This window comes from Globicephala melas, chromosome 19 (assembly GCF_963455315.2).
Source record: "Globicephala melas chromosome 19, mGloMel1.2, whole genome shotgun sequence".
NCBI lineage: Eukaryota > Metazoa > Chordata > Mammalia > Artiodactyla > Delphinidae > Globicephala > Globicephala melas.
In genome coordinates, this window is record NC_083332.1 from 17,753,704 (window position 1) to 17,774,542 (window position 20,839).

Consider the following 20,839-nt stretch of genomic DNA (forward strand, 5'->3'; position numbering starts at 1 on the left):
GTGGGATCTTCCCGGAGCAGGGCTCGAACCCGTGTCCCCTGCATTGGCAGGCGGATTCTTAAGCACTGCGCCACCAGGGAAGTCCCTGCCCCATTTTTATTGGGTAGTGATGATGTTTCTCCAGGTGGGGGTGGGGGAGGGAGGAGGAAGGGTGTAAAAGTTTGTGCTGCTGCCTCTTCCCCACCTGCTACCCCACCATGGTCAGAGCCAGACCCTACAGGCCAGGCTGGATCCAGGCTGATCATGGCCTTGGTGAGGGTCTGTCCAGCTGCACTGGTGCACACCAGCAGCCCAGAGGGCGTGGTGGACAAACTCCTCGTCACATTGCGGGATCCTGGCCAGGAGGGGGTCCCCTGGCAGGAACAGAATTTTCAGGTGACTCAGAGGAGAGTCAGCATGATGAGCTGTAACACTGTAAATGTCCCTTGCTTCCTGGGGCTATTTGGACGGATTCCAAGACACCACCTGATCATACAGGGCATTGCCTTTAGCCTGATCACCACTTCCTCCTTTGGCTCGGGTACTAGAGTCTCGTGACACAAAGGCTGTATTGGAGGTGGCCACAGAGGAAAGCGGAACCGCAGGTGCAGCTCAGCCAGACTGAGTGTCCGGCAGAGCTGGCAGCAAGGGGTGCCAGCTGGGGGCAAGGTCTCCTGCCCGTAGCGCCAGAAACAGGGAGAGATGCACGTCCTTCTGGCCTTGCTAGTCAGACCCACGGAGTTCACTAGGGCCATATGCCGTAGAAAATCCTGTTTCGATTGGATTCTAAGAGGAGAAAAAGGCAGGTGATCCAAAACTACAACTTCAGAAGTAGTTTCTTTTTCTCCAATATTATTGTATTATAAAAGTAACATAAATTGTTGTAAAAAAGGGTAATAACAGAAGTGTACAAAATCACACGCACATACCATCTTCCCCCCACCAAGGACTGCTCACTAGTGGTATGTACATCCTACCAGTTGAAATAAACAGGTCATCAGTTGGGTCTGAAAATACATTTGTCTCTTAGAAATTTTGGTGATTGTAAATCTTTGTAGAGTGGCACGCACTTTGTACACACACGGTAGGTGTCTGTAAAGATTTGTAGAAGTGACTGAAGGGAGTCTGTTCATATTGTGACCCCCTACCCCCATGTGAATGGATGGGGACGCCAGAGGGAGGCACCTGGCAGAGATCCTGGAAGGGGAGGAGACCTCTTTACAAGTGGCAAATTCATGTTTTAATTTTTATGGACACGGAAAAGGTAGATTCTGTTCATCCAAACTGCCCTGAGTCTCCAACATGGTGAAAAGTTAAATTAGATGTATTTTTGTGTATTGCAGGGTATTGCATGCTATTTCTGTGCTTTCTGGTTGACAGCTTCTGGCTAACTCATAAACAAACAATTCTGTTTTCCAGAGCTTGGTGGTTGAGTGAGGGGTTGCATGACTAGGAAGGAAGGCAGAGAAAATATCTTCGTGCTGGAGAGGCAGCAAAAAGCACCCCACTCTTCCATGCCCTGCGTGAGGGTCACGAGCCAGGGGACCCTGCATGGTCACCTTCACTCAGTCTTACTCCTGACCTAGAGACTTCAAGTTCACACTGTGCCCTCAATTTGCTGGAGACACATCTACATGTGTGGGCTTTAACTTTGGCTGCGTGGAAGAAAGGCCCTCACTGGTTCTTGGGGTGGAGGAGGGCCAAGCGCCAGGCACTGCCTAGAGCAGGGCCCCCCCACCCCCTGCTGGGGAGGAAAGACTGCTCCCTACCCTGTGTCTGCCTTCCCAGTGGCCTGGCCTATCTGCCTTTTCACTGTCAGTCTCTGCATGTTGTAGGTCAAGTAGCCTTTCCTTTCTTCTAAATCCACTGACTCCGGTTTTTGCCTAGGTGCTGCTCTTAAATACTTGTTTCCCAGCTGAACAACTTAACTATACCCTAAAGGCATGTGCGTGTATATTAACAAATAGAGTTTTCACTCTGGGTGAACTTATTCTACTTAAGACTTTCTTAGTTGTGGTTACCAGAAGATCGAATCCCCAATGGTTTAGGCAGATAAACACACCATGGTACATTCCTACAATGGAATTCTACTCAGCAATTAAAAGGAGCAAACCACTGATAAGTACAACATGGATGAATCTCAAAGCATACTATTGAGCAAAATAAGCCAGACACAAAAGCATACATGCCCTATGATTCCATTTATATGACATTCTAGAACAGGCAAAAGTCTACGGTGATAGAAAGCAGAGTCTTGGTTGCCTTGGTGGGTAATGAGAATGGTCTATATTCTGATTGGAATAGTGGTTACATAGGTATACACGTTTATCCAAACTCATTGAACTATGTACTTAAAAAGCTATGTATTTCATTATGTGTAAATTATACCTCAATCTTTAAAAAATGGCTTAGGCAAGAAAGGGAATGCATTTGGCTCCTGTAACTGAGAAGCCCAGAGGAATGACTTCAGGCCTACCTTGATCTAGGGCTCCAATGCTGCCACCAAAACTCAGTTTCTCAGCTCTGCTCCCCCTAGGTTGGCTTCATCTGGGGGGAGACACTCCCCCCACAGTGGTAACGTGGCTGCAGCTGCCCAGTCTCACATCCTCCTAGGTTCAAGGCTGATGGGGAAAAATGAAGGCCCCTCCTGATGGGCTCTGTTGTCCTATGTCAGGTGCTCACCCTGAATCAAACTCAGGGCTGGGGCCTTTGGTTTTACAACTAGCCAAGCATGAATCAGATGTCCTTCCCCTTGGAAGGGAGGTGTGGGAGCATGGATTTATAACCCCTGACCGCTATGGGCTGCGAGGTGGGAGAGTGGGACCGTGGGTCACTGTGGCCAAAAGATATGCACTGAGCTGGGCAGCCCTCAGCCAGGAAGCACGTAAGGGGTGTCCGGGGGTTGGTGGGCGAGCTGTCCCCGATTCCCACACATTCCTGCTGCTCAGGCTCATCTCAGAGTGGCAGGAAGGACGTGGGCTTAAGTCCTCCTCCCAACCTTACTGCCTCTAGCATCTTGAGTAGCTCACTTACCCTCCAAGCCTCAGAACTGTGGGGTCCGAGATGCCATACCAGAGTCCACGTGGGCTGACTGACAACGTGGGAGACGCCACTAAGCTAGTGAGGAAGCTGAGCTTTACTCAGTACTTGCTTTTCTTGGGTGTTGGCAGTCGGACCATCCTTCCACGTATCGAGACTGACGCCAATGCCCAAACCTTAGGCTGGTCAGGTAACTGACGGACTCTGTGTAGTGGACAGACTCTCAACTTCACTGTAAGACTTGTGGACAGTGACCCTAGAGGCAAGGACAGTTCATTTGTTCCCCCCAATCCCTCCCCACTTCCCAGGCCAGGCAGGCGTGACAGGTGCTGCCTCAGTCCTGGGCACAAACCCTCAGTTCAGTTTGGAGCAGCTCTACATCCTGTTGTGAACCAATTAAGAACTAAGGTATGGCTGAGGACTGTGGGTCCCCACTAGCAGAGAACCCCTGGCAGGGGCCGGTGGACAGCTAGCAGCCTCTGGTGATGCCAGGGGGTCTTTTGGACAGTCTTGCCCAGATTCATCTCTCAGGGCTCTGGGAAGTTTCCAAACAGCCCTGCGGGCGTTTCTGGTGTTTCCAACAGGTCTGGCATTCCTACCTGTCAGTAAGAAGTAATGTAGTTTGCGGTCCAATTACTCAGTCAAATCTAATCCTAAGCATTCCTATGTCTTATCTGGAAACTTGACCCTACATCTGTGGGCTGGTTAGGGTGTAGTGATTCCAGGCCAGCCAGAAGTTGGGTGAAGTATGGGAGCAGGAAAAAGTTCTTATCCGTGAGAGGCAATGGCTGCGTAATCTTAGCTCTGGGAACGTATGTAAAGGAATTAGTTATTAAGGCTTCTCTGTAAAATAGAACACAGCCTTGGTGAGCCATGTAATTTTAAGTCAGATTGAGCCATCCCTTCATAGTAATTTTAGGACGTGGAAAGGAAAGAGAGTGACAATTACTTTAGCCCTTTACTATTAAGTTATCTTAATATTAAAGACATTTTAATCTTAGATCTGAAAAGAGAGAATTAGTTTTCTGATTTTTATTTTAAATCAGGGATCATTTAATGGTTTGAAAGATGTTAATTTTAAGACTATTCCAGCTCAGATTCTGAATATCTGTGTAATTTGAATTTGGGCGGCTGCATGGGGGACAGGTGGGTGGCCACCTGCTGGGATGGGAGAGTGAAAAATCTTTGTGGAAGGAGAGATGTAACGTATTTCTGACCCTCTAGTCTAAAGGCCACTGATATGGGAATGCCTGAGAAGGTTGGGGCTGCAGAGAACCCATTTCTTCTTCCTTGGGGTCAAGGCCATGGATGTGGCTTGGGCAGAGGTGTGGGAGGCTAGGTATGTGTGGAGCTGTGATGGCAGTGACCAAGGCAGTGACGTAGAGAGAAAGGGCAGTCCCCTCCCCTCACCGAATACTGTCCACCAGCCACTCCCAGGGTGTGATTACAAGCCCGTCAGGGCGGAACCGAAAGATAAGCTTCAGAAAGGAATGGAGCGTTCCCTCAGATCCCTGGGCTTCTACCTGCTGGGGTGGGAAAAACACTATTAGGCTAAAAGGAAATTTTTTGAATCACTTTGCTGTACACCTGAAACTAACACAATATTGTAAATCAATGCTACTTTAATTTAAAAAAAAAAAAAAAAGCTTTTCCACCTGCTCCCCCTTCCCCCCCGAGCGCCGCTCCGGCTGCACCACGCTCCTTCTGAGCTCCGGGCTCCTACTAATCTAGTGCCACCGATGTCTCCCTCCATCATGATCATCTACCGGGACCTCATCAGCCATGATGAAATGTTCTCTGACATCCACAAGATCCGGGAGGTCGCGGAAGGGCTGTGTCTGGAGGTGGAGGGGAATATGGTCAGTAGGACAGAGGGTAACATTGATGACTGCCTCCGCTGAAGGCCCCGAGGGCGAAGGTACCGACTGCACAGTAATCACTGGTGTGGTTATTGTCATGAACCATCACTTGCAGGAAACCAGCTTCACAAAAGAAGCCTACAAGAAGTACATCAAAGATTACATGAAGGGCTTCCCTGGTGGCGCAGTGGTTGAGAGTCTGCCTGCCGATGCAGGGGACATGGGTTCGCGCCCCGGTCTGGGAAGATCCCACATGCCACGGAGCGGCTGGGCCCGTGAGCCATGGCTGCTGAGCCTGCGTGTCCGGAGCCTGTGATCCACAGCGGGAGAGGCCACGACAGTGAGAGGCCCGCGTACCGCAAAAAGAAGAAAAAAAGGGCAAGGAGGGAATTCCCTGGCGGTCCAGTGGTTAAGATTCTGCGCTTCCACTTTAGGGGCGAGGGTTCGATCCCTGATTGGGGAACTAAGATCTCGCATGCCCTGTGTTGTGGCAAAAAAAAAAAAAAAAAAGTTGGGCAAGGAATCTGAATTGATCTTTCTCCAAAGATACATAAGTGGCCAATAAGCACAAGAAAAGATGTTTAACATCATTAACCATAAGGGAAATGCAAATCAAAACCACAGTGAGATAGCACACATCCTAGGTTGGCTCTAATAAAGACAATAACAAGTATTGATGAGGATAGGGGTAAATTGGAACCCTCGTCTAGTGCTGGTGGGAATGTAAAATATTTTAGCCGCTTTGGGAAATAGTTTGACCTCAAATGGTTAAACATAGAACTAACCATATGACACAGTAGTTCCATTCCTAGATCTATAGCCAAGAGAAGAAAGGAAAACATACATCCACATAAAAACTTACACACAAATAAGCAGCCCTATTCATAAGAGCCAAAAAGTGAAAACACCCTCAAATGTCCATCAGCTGATGAATGGATAAATGAATGTTCATATTGATTGGAGTGTTAGGGACAAAAAGGAGTGAAGTACTGATATGTTCTACACCACGGAGGAACCTTGAAAACATGATGCTGAGTGAAAGGAGCCCATCACGAAAGACTGTATTCTGTATCATTCCACTTAAGTGAAATGTCCAGAATAAGCAAGTCTATAGAGACAGAAATTATCAATAGACTCATGGTTGCCTAATGCTATCGGGGAGAAGGGGCAGGAAGTAGATAGTACCCTTCTTTGCTGGAGGATAATTGGGCTGGTGCTAAGGGGGAGGAGGGGGCTTAAAGAGGTTAGACGCCCTGTAACTCAGTCCTAGAAATATACCTTAAAGGAAAAACTTGAGGTTTACAAAGATCCGTGCTTACAAATGTGCACCAAATAATTATAGATCATAGCGGATACTTGGAAACAATCTAACTGTCTGACCATAAGGAAATGGTAAATCCTAAAAAAAGGCAACATTATGCCATGATTAAAATCATGGTTTTGAGGAGCACTTCATAACAAAGGAGCACTTCTATCACTTCATGATAGAGTATTAAGTGAGAGAACATGATAGCCTATGTGTGCCACTGTGCAGAAAAGGGTTAGCATGGCAGACCTGAGGCTGCTTTCCTTAGGAGGACCTGCTTGCAAGGTTGGCCCCTGCCTGGTCTCTGGGAGCTTGGCCCTTGGAGTGTTCCTTTCATCCCCTAAGTGATGAAGTTGGCTCGCTGTGTCTAAACTAATGGCGAAAACCATGTGGTTTGCAATGAACACCTGCTTTCCTTTCGGCAGCCTGGAATTTTGGTATGTGCTAGGCAGAAGGTGCCTTTGTGATCAGCCCCTAATAAAAACCATGAATTTGATTTTCTAATGGGCCAACCTGGGCAGTGACACTGCATGCATGTTGCTGCATTTTTGTTGCTGGGGGACGAGTGTGCTTTGTGTGACCCATCGTAGGACAGAGAAAGCATAAGGAAGCCTGCACGTGGATTCCTCCAGACTCTACCTCTGCTTCCCTATGATCCAGCTATGTGTCTTTACTAAACTGCTGTCATAAATCTTAGCTGTTGAGTGCAACTGTATGCCGAGTCCTGTGAAACTCCAGACATGGGGCTGGTCTGGGGAACTCCCTACTCAGCCACTAATGTGGAAAGTAACAATATGCATATATTGTAAAATAGGTGGGCAGGAAAGAAACCAATCACAGTGGCTGTTTTGGAGTTGTGTTATTAGGACTGACTTTTTTTATATTTTTCGTATTTTATATATTTTCCATGTTGGAAAATATATTACTTTTACTTTCAGAAAAAATGAGTTTTTAAAACATTTTCTGTTGTATTAGACGTTTGTCATCATTTTTAGAGTGGCTGACCTCTGAAGGGGCATCTCTTGTTTTCCCTCAGGGTTGCAATCCCCTCGCACAGACTGGCCGGAGCAAACTGCAGAACCAGAGGGCTGCCTTGAACCAGCAGATCCTGAAAGCCGTGCGGATGAGAACGGGAGCGGAGAACCTTCTGAAGTAGGTGTCTGCTGGCTCTACCACCTTGGCTGGGAGCCCAGACTCTCCTGAGGCCTGTCCATCTATTTCCTAAACTCCCAGGCCTGCCCAGCTTCCTCTCTCAGCTCTTGGTTTTAGCTTTGAGTTTCCTCCTCATTTCTGGCACCTGGAGCGGGCCCTGTCTCACCTAGAGCTTGGTTGTGTCAAAGAGAAGTATTTTACACAGCCTGTCTGTGTGTTTGGGATAGAAGGGCGATGGGGGAAGTCCAATGATCTGATTCCTGTTTGTTTTCCCTGCTTTCTTTGGGACCTGTTTTCTCTGCTGTGCAGCACTATGCCTGATCTAGAATCACTGCTTGCTAAATATTTGTTGAATGTATAGAGAAAAGAAAGGCAACACAACATTGTAAATCATCTATACTTAGGTTAAAAACATTAGATTTGAAAAAATAAAAAGGGGGGAAAAAAAAAAAGAAAGAAAGTAAAGGAAGGCAGAAAGGAGGGAATAGGAGCCTTTCAATTGCCAGTGTCCCTCTTTAATGAGAGGGGCCCAGTACAGCTCTGGGCTCTTGGGGCACTCATTATTATTCTCTGATGGTAACATAGTTACTTATCAATCATAGAACTCACAGAGGCCTTACCTGTAGGCAGCTCTAAGCCCTCCCCACACCCTTCAATGCAATGCAAGATGATGTGGCAGCTTCCTCTTGTTTACAAAGAGTTCAGACTTCTTCAGAGCTCTAGGGGTGACTCTTGCCAGCCCACGCTGCCTTCTGCACTGGGTATGGAGGCAGGCAGTATGTCTGCTGCCCGGCTAAGTGAGACAGATGCTTCCTGGAGCCTCAGAAAGACATGTGGAGTGTTTGCTGGGACCCGGAACCTGGAAACCTGGCAGGATATGGATAATGGGTGTTCCCAGTAGGTCTGCTTCACTGTTGAAGACCTTAGGGAGCCCTGAGGCTGATTGGAGGCTGTTGGGAAAAACAAATACACCAAACCAGGTGGATTGGTAAAAAAGCCACAAGACTCTGGTGGTCACATACATGTATGAACAGTGTGATCTGCTGTTCCATGCGGGCCGCTCACCCGAGCCCTCAGTAAAGACAAGAGGAGGGTTTCTCACCATGAACTAGGAGTAAATTCATGTCTGAATCGGTCTGTATTTGTTCATTAGGAAAGATCTCTGAGGTATGAAATGGGGGAAAAGAGAGACGCAGGACAGCATGCCCTGCGTATGTGTTTAAAAAATACGTGCATATGCTTTTGTGTACGCATAGACTTTTTCCAAAAGGGGCGAAGAAAAAGCTGTTAGTAGAGTGGGCTCTTGGGAGTAAGACCAGGGTTGGGTGGGTAGACGTGACTTGTCACTTTATCCTTTCAGTGTTTGAATGTTCTTTTAACAAAGTGCGTGGATTACTTTCATGTATTTTTATTGTGAAATACTGCAAAGGCCTAGAAGAATAATATAAGCAACCCACTGTCCCTGGGTCAGGAACAACAGTGCTGTGCCTGTGTTGGTTTTTTGGCTCATGGACTAGCAGAGGATGCAAGTCCTGGGGTTGGCCAAGTGTCTGGGAACCTCTTCTCCAGCTACTTCTGTAACAGGGTGGAAGGGAGGCTGTTCCTGGAGCAGACTGGGGAAAATACGGTAAGATTCCACCTTTTGAAACGACTGACCGTGTCCCTGTCCCCAGAGAAGTCTGGACGTGGGAGTTGTCAGGTCTGCTGCACAGCGGGCCTCAGCGGCCAGTACAGCTCGAGAGAGGCCCCCAATTTTGTTTGTTTGTGGTTTTTTTCTTTGGCTGCAGTGGGTCTTTGTTGCTGCACGTGGGCTTTCTCTAGTTGTGGCGAGCGGGGCTACTCTTTGTTGCGGTGCGTGGGCTTCTCATTGCGGTGACTTCTCTCATTGTGGAGCACGGACTTTATGTGTGTGGGCTTTAGTAGTTGCAGCACTTGGGCTCGGTAGTTGCAGCGGGCGGTCTCTAGGGTGCGTGGGCTTCGGTAGTTGTGGTGCATGGGCTCAGCAGTTATGACTTGCGGGCGCTAGAGTGCAGGCCCAGTAGTTGTGGCACATGGGCTTAGTTGCTCTGTGGCATGTAGGATCCTCCTGGACCAGGGATCAAACCCATGTCCCCTGCACTGGCAGGCGGATTCTTAAGCACTGCGCCACCAGGGAAGTCCAAACCCCCGATTTTGGGAAGTCCTGCCGTGTGCTGAGCTTGCTGTGCTGAAGACGCTGCAGGTGTGGTCCCCCTGGTGTGTTTTGCGGCCTTGGGTTTTGGTTGACACCTTGCCAGGCCAGCTGTGCGGCCGAGGGGGCAGGTGGGCAGCTCTGACCCTGTGCCTGTCCATTCATGCAACAAATGGATTTACTGAGCACCTACTAAGTGGCAGGCCATGTCTGAGATGTGAGGGGATAAGGCCGCAAGCAATTCAGACGAGGCCCTGCTTTCCTGATGCTTAATCTCTCGTAGGGGAAACTGAAATACACAAGCAAACAAATCCACTCACGTCAGGAGGTGATGTTTTCTAGGGCACCGATGAAAGGGAAATGTGATAGAGGCTGATGCAGTGTGATGTGGCCTTGGAGACGGAGGGTGGTCAGGGAGGCCCCCTCTGGCCAGGGCACTTGGCGTTGCTAAGGTGGGGCCTAGGGCGGTTTTGTCTGTCTTGCTCTGTTAATGACACCAGCAAACAGCCTCTCTGAGGCTCATTGTCTGGTCAGCAGTTGTTGAGCTGGCGGGGTGGGGGTGGAGTGAGGTTGTTAATGATTCTTGCAGTGACCTAAAAGCTCAAAGTGCCCCTCTCTTGGGAATGTTGTCAGAGGAAACCCTAAAGGTATTTATTAATCTGACTTAACCGGCACCAACGGTTTCCCGAAAACAAATAGGGCGTGTAGCCGAGCCCAGCTCTGGCCCGTGAGTGTTTCTGGGTGGCTGATTAGGTGATTGTCCCTGCCAGCAAAGGGTAGTTTCTGTCATAAACCGGGCCCTGCCGTCCTGTCGGTCCGTTTTCAGGTTCCTAAATGTCCTACTGTTGCTCCCTGATAAAGGCAGAGCCTTTGGAATGTTTGGGGGAGTGGGCGTTTGGGAAAATGTCCCCCCAAATGCAGGAACGTGAGGATCCCAGTCCTTACCTGCATCGGTCAGGGAGCTTTGAGTCTGGGTGGGTGCTCTGAGGGGCCTGGTTTTCTACCCCTTCGAGGCCTTCTTCTCCGATCCGTATCGGCCAAGAGTCCATGAGCTTCCTGGAGTCTGATTAGGAAGATATCAGATATTTTCAATGTGCTTTTTTAGGCTAAGCAAGGATAATATTCTCTCTCTTTTCCTAGCTCCCTTCCCTCCCTTGAGAAAAGCTGGGGTAGGAACGTGATGATGTTTCTGAAAAACAGATGGCCTCTGTGAAATTTAAAGCAAGTTGCCACATAGTTCAATTTTAACTAACTGGTTCTTTGAACAAGGGTGGGTCATTTAATATCTTTGGGCTTCAGGTTCCCTTCTCGGGGCCAGGTGCGCATGGAAAAGAGTGAAGGGGGCTGGGACTGGTGCTGTGATGCGTTAGGGAGTGGTGGGGACTGCAGTAAAGAGCAGAGCATATGCTCTCTGGAGGGGGGGCAGCTACAGTGTGGCCCATAGAGGGGGCAGGGCCAGGGTTGCCAGGTCGTCAGTTTTGCTTTGTTTTGTTTTTTTCAGGAGAAGAGAGAGAGATCTGACTTTTGTCCCCTTTTTTATCTTCTGATAGTTGAATTTTAAAATATCGGCAACTAATTCAAGGGGGAAGAAATAACACCCTGAGAATCAAGTGAGCAAGTCCCATGGACCTCCAGTTTGCAACTTCTGGACCAGAGGGTCGTGAAGTTCTGGGACAGGGGTGCCCTGGGGTGATTTGGGCTGTATGAGAGTGACTTGAGGTTAATGACCGCTCACACTGTCAGTTCTGAGAGGGGCTGGTGTCTGGGCAGTGGGGTGTACGAGCCAAAACCTTGGGGGCCTGCACCAACTCTGAGGCCTGCCTTTCTACACTGAGAGATGGGCTGGAAGCAGGTGTCCTGCCAGACCGGCTGATCTGCTGCCTTAGCCAGGTGGCCACATGAGGGCACTGGGCAATACTTGCTCTAGCTTTCCTGAATCCCTGGCAGAGCAGGATTTGGGGTCAGACAGATTAAGGCCAAACTGTTCCAGTAAGGTCTGTGAAGCTGGTACAAGCCTGTGTTGCCTGTCAACAAGCCTGTTCCTGGAGGGACAATTTCATTAAAAGACTTGGGAGAAAAATTACACTAAAATAAATGGAGATTCATGGGTCAGAATGCAAATTCATGTACATCTTTAAGACAAAACATGGGGATGTTAGAGAAATTTTGGACTCGGGGCAAAGAAACCATACATCCCATGGGGTGTCTATGGTGGAAAAGGTCTCAGAGGCTCCAACTTGAGGGACATGCCTGGATGTTGTCAGTGGCCTCAGGAAATCATAGACTGTGGCCTTCTTTTTCCTGTTCACATATGGTGGCTTTATCACTCAGAGTAAGTTGGACACCTTTTCATTCTTTTTTTCTTTTTTTTAAAGTTTTTTTAAAAATAAATTTATTTATTTATTTTTGGCTGCGTTGGGTCTTCGTTGCTGCACACGGGCTTCCTCTAGTTTTAGCAAGCAGGGGCTTCTTGTTGCAGTGCACGGGCTCTAGGCGTGTGGGCTTCAGTAGTTGTGGCACGCAGGCTCAGTAGTTGTGGCTCACGGGCTCTAGAGTGCAGGCTCAGCAGTTGTGGCGCATGGGCTTAGTTGCTCCACGGCATGTGGGATCTTCCCAGACCAGGGCTCGAACCTGTGTCCCCTGCGTTGGCAGGCAGGATTCTTAACCACTGCACCACCAGGGAAGTCCCACCTTTCCATTCTTGACTTTTGCAGTATGTGTATGCTCTTTAGGAAAAACCCAAGGGAGATGGCCTCTCCTTGGTGGTCCAGGCCAGAAGGAGGCCGTGGAGAATATGGGCAGGGAGACCCTGGGCAGGAAAGGGCTGAAACACCCTACTGCCTCATCCTGGTCGGTCTCAGGGCCTCTTGTGGCTGTTACATCAGTTATCAGACCACAGGGGTTTCAGAGTAGAAGCACACCCAAGTGAAAGCTGAGAAAACCCATGTCCTTCCAAAAAGGCCCCTAGAAGGGATTCATTTTCACCCAGAAAGGCAGCCCAGGTGCAGAGCACCAGTACTGAGGAGCCCGAGGTTCTGGTCTTCATCCCTGATTTGGGCCAGCTCTTCCCCCAGCTGGGGCGCAGGGGAACTGGGCACACCCACCGTGTTGAACCGGTGGCACCTCATTCGAGAAGCCCCCCTCCACCAGTGAATCCGTGAGAAATCATGACCTGTACTAGGAACAGCACACGTTCTAGGGTTCCTTTCTGAATCAACGTTGCACCCTAAGGTCAGCATTGTGGAAACCCACCCTGAGAGCCCCACCTGGCTACCAACTTTTTCCGGAGTGACACATGACTCTCATGAAGAGGTCCATGTCCGAAGAGCAGGTCATTGCTTTGTTGCAAATCCTAAATCTCAAATTGTTGCCAAGTCTAGAATAAGTAGCAGATCCATATACAGAGGTGGGACAATCAAGAGTTGGCATATTTGGAGGTTCTCCAGGTGTTTGGGTGGGGGTCTTAGGGCCTCAATTGTCATATTTAAGCTGGACCCATTCTGTTGCTGAGAACCAGTCACACCCCCCCATACCCCAAACCCCCAGCCCCATCCCCGACTCACACACCATTGCTTCTAGAGAGTGGTCTTTACTCTGCCCTTTTTTCTTTCATCAGCTGAAATTGAAAGCCTCCACCGTGTGGAAAGGACAATGTCAGGTTCCAAGAGAAACAGTAGGAAAAGGTCTTGTCCCTCCAGGAGTTATAATTGTTTGTCTTGCCTCACTCTAACATGTATTTGAGGCACCCTGACACACTCGTACAGCATGTAAGATTAAAACAGGAGCGAGTGAGGATATGGGGGCAGGAGGAAGAAGATTAAAAGAGATTTAGCTGGAAGTAAGGCTAGTACACGCTACAGCCTCTTATATCCTCTGTTAGATGTGGGCCATGTTTGTCTCCGAGTTTTCCGGCAGGCAGTAAGAAGGGAATGTGACCTGGAACACATTTCATACCCATTAGCTGGAAGCAGACCATTTGCTAAGAAGAAGTTGTTCCCAATACCGAGGGCTGGGAGGATTTCCTCCCTTGTACCCTCGTAGACTTTATCAGCTAGTGAATCAGTCCTGTTCTCAGTAACATCTCTGTAGCTCAGGTTTTACAAGGGGCAGATTGTGAACCACGGTGCGTAATGGAATCAATTCAGTGGGTTGCTGTGGTATAATAAAAAATAAATATTTGGTCTTTGTGCCTGGTTCCTGGCACAGTGCACCTAAAACAGTTGGAACCTCCTGCATGTGTTTTGTATGCTAATGCGATGACACCTGATGGGGGTAGGGGGCCTTCAGGAGGGGGACCTATTTGCCAGAATAGACCAAGCCTGTTTAGAGGGTTGGAACTTTCAGCCTCACCCCTGGACTTCTGGGAAGGAGAGAGGGGCTGGAGATTGAGTTCAGTCACCAGTAGCCAATGACTTCATCAATTATGCCCCGGTAATGAAGTAATGAAACCTCCATTAAACCCCTAAGTGATGGGGAACTTCCAGGTTGGAGAACACATCGAGGGGCAGGGAAGGAGGTCTTCCTGCAGAGGGGATGGTGGCTCCTCTCCCTCCTCGGCCTGTGGATCTCTTCCATCTGGCTGTTCGTGAGCTGTATCCTTTAAAAATAAACCCCAATAAATGGAAGTAAAATGTTTTCCTGAGTTTTCTGGGTCATTCTACTGAATTTTTTTTTAACATCTTTACTGGAGTATAATTGCTTTACAGTGGTGTGTTAGTTTCTGCTTTATAACACAGTGAATCAGTTATACATATACATATGTTCCCATATCTCTTCCCTCTTGCGTCTCCCTCCCACCCTCCCTATCCCACCCCTCTAGGTGCTCACAAACCACCTAGCTGATCTCCCTGTGCTATGTGGCTGCTTCCCACTAGCTATCTATTTTATGTTTGGTAGTGTACATATGTCCATGCCACTCTCTCACTTTGTCACAGCTAACCCTTCCCCCTCCCCATATCCTCAAGTCCATGCTCTAGTAGGTCTGTGTCTTTATTCCCGTCTTACCCCTAGGTTCTTCGTGGCATTTTTTTTTTCTCTTAGATTCCATATATATGTGTTAGCATACGGTATTTGTTTTTCTCTTTCTGACTTACTTCACTCTGTAGGACAGACTCTAGGTCTATCCACCTCACTACAAATAACTCAATTTCGTTTCTTTTTATGGCTGAGTAATATTCCATTGTATATATGTGCCACATCTTCTTTATCCATTCATCCGATAATGTACACTTAGGTTGCTTCCATGTCCTGGCTATTGTAAATAGAGCTGCAATGAACATTGTGGTACATGAATCCTTTTGAATTATGGTTTTCTCAGGGTATATGCCCAGTAGTGGGATTGCTGGGTCGTATGGTAGTTCTATTTGTAGTTTTTTAAGGAACCTCCATACCGTTCTCCATAGTGGCTGTACCAATTCACATTCCCACCAGCAGTGCAAGAGGGTTCCCTTTTCTCCACACCCTCTCCAGCATTTATTGTTTGTAGATTTTTTCATGATGGCCATTCTGACTGGTGTGAGATGATACCTCATTGTAGTTTTGATTTTCATTTCTCTAGTGATTAGTGATGTTGAGCATCCTTTTATGTGCTTGTTGGCAGTCTGTATATCTTCTTTGGAGAAATGTCTATTTAGGTCTTCTGCCCATTTTTGGATTGGGTTGTTTGTGTTTTTGTTATTGAGCTGCATGAGCTGCTTGTAAATTTTGGAGATTAATCCTTTGTCAGTTGCTTCATTTGCAAATATTTTCTCCCATTCTGAGGGTTGTCTTTTGGTCTTGTTTATGGTTTCCTTTGCTGTGCAAAAGCTTTGAAGTTTCATTAGGTCCCATTTGTTTATTTTTGTTTTTATTTCCATTTCTCTAGGAGGTGGGTCAAAAAGAATCTTGCTGTGATTTATGTCATAGAGCGTTCTGCCTATGTTTTCCTCTAAGAGTTTGATAATGTCTGGCCTTACATTTAGGTCTTTAATCCATTTTGAGTTTATTTTTGTGTACGGTGTTAGGGAGTGTTCTAATTTCATACTTTTACATGTACCTGTCCAGTTTTTCTAGTGAATTATTGAAACTGAGAAGGGGGTTGTGGGAACCTCTGATTTGTAGCTGGTTGGTCAGAAGTTCAGGTGCCCTCCCCCTGCCCCCACCTGCTTGCAACTGACCCCCGAAGTGGGAGCAGCCTTGTGACACTGAGCCCTTAACCTGTGGGGTCTCTTCTAACTCTGGGAGTTGGTGTCAGAATTGAATTGAATTATTGGGCACCCAGTTGGTGTCAGAGAATCAGAAACGGAGAGTTTCAAACATTATTGTTTTTTAAAAAGAAGTTATTAGAGTTCGAATAGAATATCTTGGAGAGCATCACATGTATGGCAGAGTATGGTTTTATGAGACTTTTGTTTTTGGGGGCGGGAGGTGTGTGTACCGTGCTGTGATATAAATGCATTTCTTACGGGTGATCGTGTCCTCCAAAAAAAATTCCCAACCCAATGACATTCACCAACTGAGCTTCCAATATCTCCTTGCCTGGCTGGGGAGTCCAAACGTGCATGTGTGAAAACTTACTGGGCAGTGAGAGGGCAAGTGCCATGCTATCTGCAGCCAGGCCACAGCTGCTCTTTCTGAGGGGGCATAAGCTCGTTGGTTGGTCATGGAGAACGAGCTGAAGCAAGGGAGGGGGAGAGAGGGAGAGAGAGAGAGAGAAGGGAATATATATGCACCATGGAGAGAAACTGAGGCCCAAATATGTGCAAGGCAGGGGAAGCCCCAGGGGAGAGGGCCAACTGCAGGGGAAGTGGTTTAGCGCTTTGCTGTCTGGAGGAAAGGTGGACAGGTGGTGAGCAAAGCTGGCCAATGACAGGTAGATGGATTTTCATCAGCTGAGGAGGAGAAGGTAGTCAGGTACTGTCTCTCTGGCTGGCTGGAGCTCTTGGCTGGTGACCCATTTCACGGATGAGGACAGTTCTGGTACCTGGCCTGAGCCATGGCTGAGGACTTGCCAAAATGGTTCAAGGAAATGTGCTCAGCAAGACCTGGCTTAGACCTGGGTTTTTACTGGGGTTTATTTTTAAAGGCTACAGCTCAGGCACAGCCAGGTGGAAGAGATCCACAGGCCGAGGAGGGAGAGGAGCCACCATCCCCTCTGCAGGCAGGCCTCCTTCTCTGCCCCTCGATGTGTTCTCCAACCTGGAAGTTCCCCATCACTTAGGGGTTTAATGGAGGTTTCATTACTTCATTACCGGGGCATAATTGATTAAGTGATTGGCTACTGGTGATTGAACTCGATCTCCAGCTAGCACCTGTAAGGTCTTCGAGTAGGTGGCAGAGCCCCTGCTTTGAGAATTTGGGTAAAGTTTGTTTCTCCATCCTGCTTAACACTATTCCGTTCTATGGATGTAGCACATTTTGCTTATCCATTTGCCAGTTAGATATCTGGATTCTTTCTACTTTGGGGGCTATTAGGAATAATACTACTATAAACATTCACACTCTTGTCTTGGTTTGGACATACGTTTTCATTTCTTTCGTATAGATTCCTAGGAGTGCAATTACTTGGTTGTATGCTAAGTTTATGTTTTAACATTTTTTGAAACTACCCAGCTGTTTTCCCCAGTGGCTATGTCATTTACATTCAGCAGTGCATGAGGGTTCTAGTTTCTCTATACATCCTCACTAACACTTGTTATTGTTTGTCTTCTTTATCATAGCCAATCTAGTAGTTGTGTATTGGTATCTTATTATGGTTTTAACACGCGTTTCCCTGTTGACTAAAGACTTTGAGCATCTTTTCATGTGTGCTTATTAGCCATTCATAGAACTTCTTTAGTAAAATGTTTATACAAATCTTTTGCCCATTTTATGAATTCAGTAAAGTTGCAGGATACAAAATCAATATACAGAAATCAGTTGCATTTCTATACACTAATAATAAACTATCAGAAAGATAAATTAAGAAAACAATCCCAACACTCCTACAGCGTTGGTGGGTCTGTAAGTTGGTACAGCCACTATGGAAAACAGTATTGAGATTCCTCAAATATTAAGAATAGAATTGCCACACGACCTATGTACTCCACTTCTGGATATTTATCTGAAGAACACAAAAACACTAATTTGAAAAGATATATGTACCCCTATGTTCATTGCAGCATTATTTACAATAGCCAAGATATGGAAACAACCTAAGTGTCCATCAATGGATGAATGGATAAAGAAAATGTGATACACACACACACAAACACATACACCATGGAATATTACTTAGCCATAAAAAAGAATGAAATCTTGCCATTTGCAGCAACATGAATGGACCTTGAGGGCATTATGCTAAGTGAAGTAAGTCAGACAAAGACAGATACTATGTGATCTCACTTATATGTGGAATCTAAAACAGAACAAACAAAAACTCCTAGGGACTTACCTGGTGGTCCAGTGGCTGAGACTCCGTGCTCCCAATTCAGGGGGCCCAGGTTCGATCCCTGGTCAGGGAACTGGATCCCACATGCCACAACTAGGAGTTTGCATGCCACAAATAAAGATCCTGCGTGCCACAATTAAGAGATCCCGTGTGCCGCAACTGAGACCTGGCACAGCCAGATAAATAAATAAATAAATATTTTAAAAAATAATAAAAAAAAAACAAACAAAACCCCCCAAGCTCATAGATACAGAGAACAGATGGGTGGTTGCCAGAGGTGGGGGCTGCAGGGGAGATGAAATGGGTGAATGTGGTCAAAAGGTACAAATTTCCAGTTATAAAATAAGTCATGGGAATGTGATGTACAGCATGGTGACTATTATTAATAATACTGTACTGTATGTTTGAAAGTTGCTAAGAGAGTAGATCTTAAAAGTTCTCATCACAAGAAAAAAATTCTGTAACTAAGTATGGTAACACATGGCAAATAGACTTATTGTGGTGATCATTTTGAAAATATACAAATATAGAATTATTATGTTGTATACCTGAAACTAGTATAATGTTGTATGTCAATTATAAGCAACTAAAAAAAAATCTTTTGCCCATTAAAAAAAATTGAGTGGGGCTTCCCTGGTGGCGCAGTGGTTGAGAGTCTGCCTGCCGATGCAGGGGACGCGGGTTCGTGCCCTGGTCCGGGAAGATCCCACATGCCGCGGAGCGGCTGGGCCCGTGAGCCATGGCCGCTGAGCCTGCGCGTCCGGAGCCTGTGCTCCGCAACAGGAGAGGCCACAGCAGTGAGAGGCCCGCGTACCGCAAAAAGAAAAAAAAAAAAAAATTGAGTGGTCTTTTTGTTATTTAATTAACAGAACTCTTTATATATTCTGGATACAGATTCTTTATCAGATATATAATTTGCAAATATTTTCTCCCAGTCTGTCTTTTTTCATTGTTTTATTTAGATGGTATCTTTTGAAGCACAGAAGTTTTTAAATTTGTTGAGTCCAGTTAATCGATTTCTTTTTTTTCTTTATGTGCAGTTTATTTATTTTTTATTTTCTATTTTTTTTGGCTGCGTTGGGTCTTCATTGCTGTGCACGGGGTTTCTCTAGTTGCGGCGAACGGGGGCTACTCTTTGTTGCAGTGCACTGGTTTCTCATTGTGGTGACTTCTCTTGTTGCGGAGCATGGGCTCTAGGCACGCAGGCTTCAGTAGTTGCAGCAAGCAGGCTCAGTAGTAGTGGCACGCAGGCCCTAGAGTGCGCAGGCTTAAGTAGTTGCAGCACGTGGGCTCAGTAGTTGTGGCACGTGGGCTCTAGGGCATGCAGGCTTCAGTAGTTGTGGCACACGGGCTCAGTAGTTGTGGCTTGTGGGCTCTAGAGCACAGGCTCAGTAGTTGTGACACACGGACTTAGCTGCTCCACAGCATGTGGGATCTTCCCGGAGCAGAGATTTAACCTGTGTCCCCTGCATTGGCAAGTGGATTCTTAACCACTGCGCCACCAGGGAAGCCCTCAGTTGCTTCTTTTATGGATTGTGCTTTTGGTATGTAGCTAAGAATACTTTGTCAAACTCAAGGTCATGAAGATTTTCTTCTAGAAGTTTTGGAGTTTTTGCTCTTTTACTGAGGTCTCTGATCTATTTTGACTTAATATTTGGTTTGGTGTAAAATTTAGATTGAGATTTATTTTTTGCCTATTGTGCAGAAAAGAGTTATCATAGCCGGCCTGAGACGGCTATCCTTAGAAAGCCCTGCTTGCAAGGTTGATGTTTGGCTGGTATCTGGAAACTTAGATTTCAGGAGAGTTCCCACCGTTCCCAGAACTGATAAGAGGAGCTCGCTATACTTAAACTATTTGCACAAACAATGTGGTTTATATAGAATACCACTTTCCTTCTAGGAGTCTTGAATTTTGGAACATGCTAGGCAGAGGCGTCTACCTGACCAGCCCCCAGTAAAAACCCCAATGAGCTTCCTTGGAAGATAGCATTTTCACGTGCGTTGTCACAACTGTTTGCTGAAGGAATTAAGCATGTCCTGTGTGACTCCTTTGGGAGAGAGGACGCTTAGCGCCTGTGCCTGGTTTCCTTCAGACTTCACCCCGTGCACCTTTCCCTTAGCTGATTTTGCTTTGTGTCCTTTTGCTGTAATAAATCAGAGCAATGCGTACAACTATATCCTGAGTCCTGTATCCTGCAAGTTCTCCTAATAAATCACTGAGCCTGGCGGTGGTCTTGGGGACACTGACATGCCTAGGGATGTCCAATTGCTTCAGCATCATTTGTCAGAAAGACTTTTTCCCCCTTGAATTTTCTTGTCACCTTTGTCAAAAGCAATTCACCATAAATGTAAGGATGTATTTCTGGATTCTGTTCAGTTCCATTACCTTTCCTTATGCCAATACCACATCTTGATGACTGAGGCTTTATAGTAAGTTTTAAAATCAGATAGCATAAATCCTCTAACTTTGTTCTTTTTCAAACTTCTTTGGCCCTTCTAGCCCCTTTGCATTTCCATATAAATTTTAGGCTCAGTTTGTCAATTTCTACTAAAAAGCTTACTAGCGTTTTGATTGGAATTGCTTTGAATTGATAGATCAATTGGAGAGAATTGACGTCTTGACAATAGGGAGTCTTCCAATCCAAAAACATGAAATGTCTCTCCATTAAATATCACAGCAATGTTTTGAAGTTTTCAGTGTACAAGTCTTGTGCTTCTTTTCTTAATTTTATTCCTAAGTATTTTAATCTTTCTGATACTATTTTGAGTGAAATTTCATTAATTTCATTTCATTTCAAGATTGCTCATTGCTAGTATATAGAAAAAAAAATTGATTTGTATATTTTGAATTGTATCCTGTGACCTAACTAAATTTATTAGTTCCAGTATTTGTTTTGTGGATGCCTGGGGATTTTATACATGCAAGA

At 46.4% G+C, this 20,839-nt stretch overlaps 1 protein-coding gene across 2 annotated transcripts in view; it reads left to right on the forward strand.

The window, feature by feature from the left end:
- The window catches only part of RHPN2 (rhophilin Rho GTPase binding protein 2), a 56,329-nt gene that overhangs the window by 5,305 nt on the left and 30,185 nt on the right, over positions 1–20,839 (forward strand). For both annotated transcript variants that reach the window (XM_030874459.2, XM_060288669.1), the window contains exon 2: positions 7,220–7,335. In XM_030874459.2, coding sequence (XP_030730319.1) covers positions 7,220–7,335 — 116 coding nt within the window. The remainder of the gene's footprint in view (positions 1–7,219; positions 7,336–20,839) is intronic.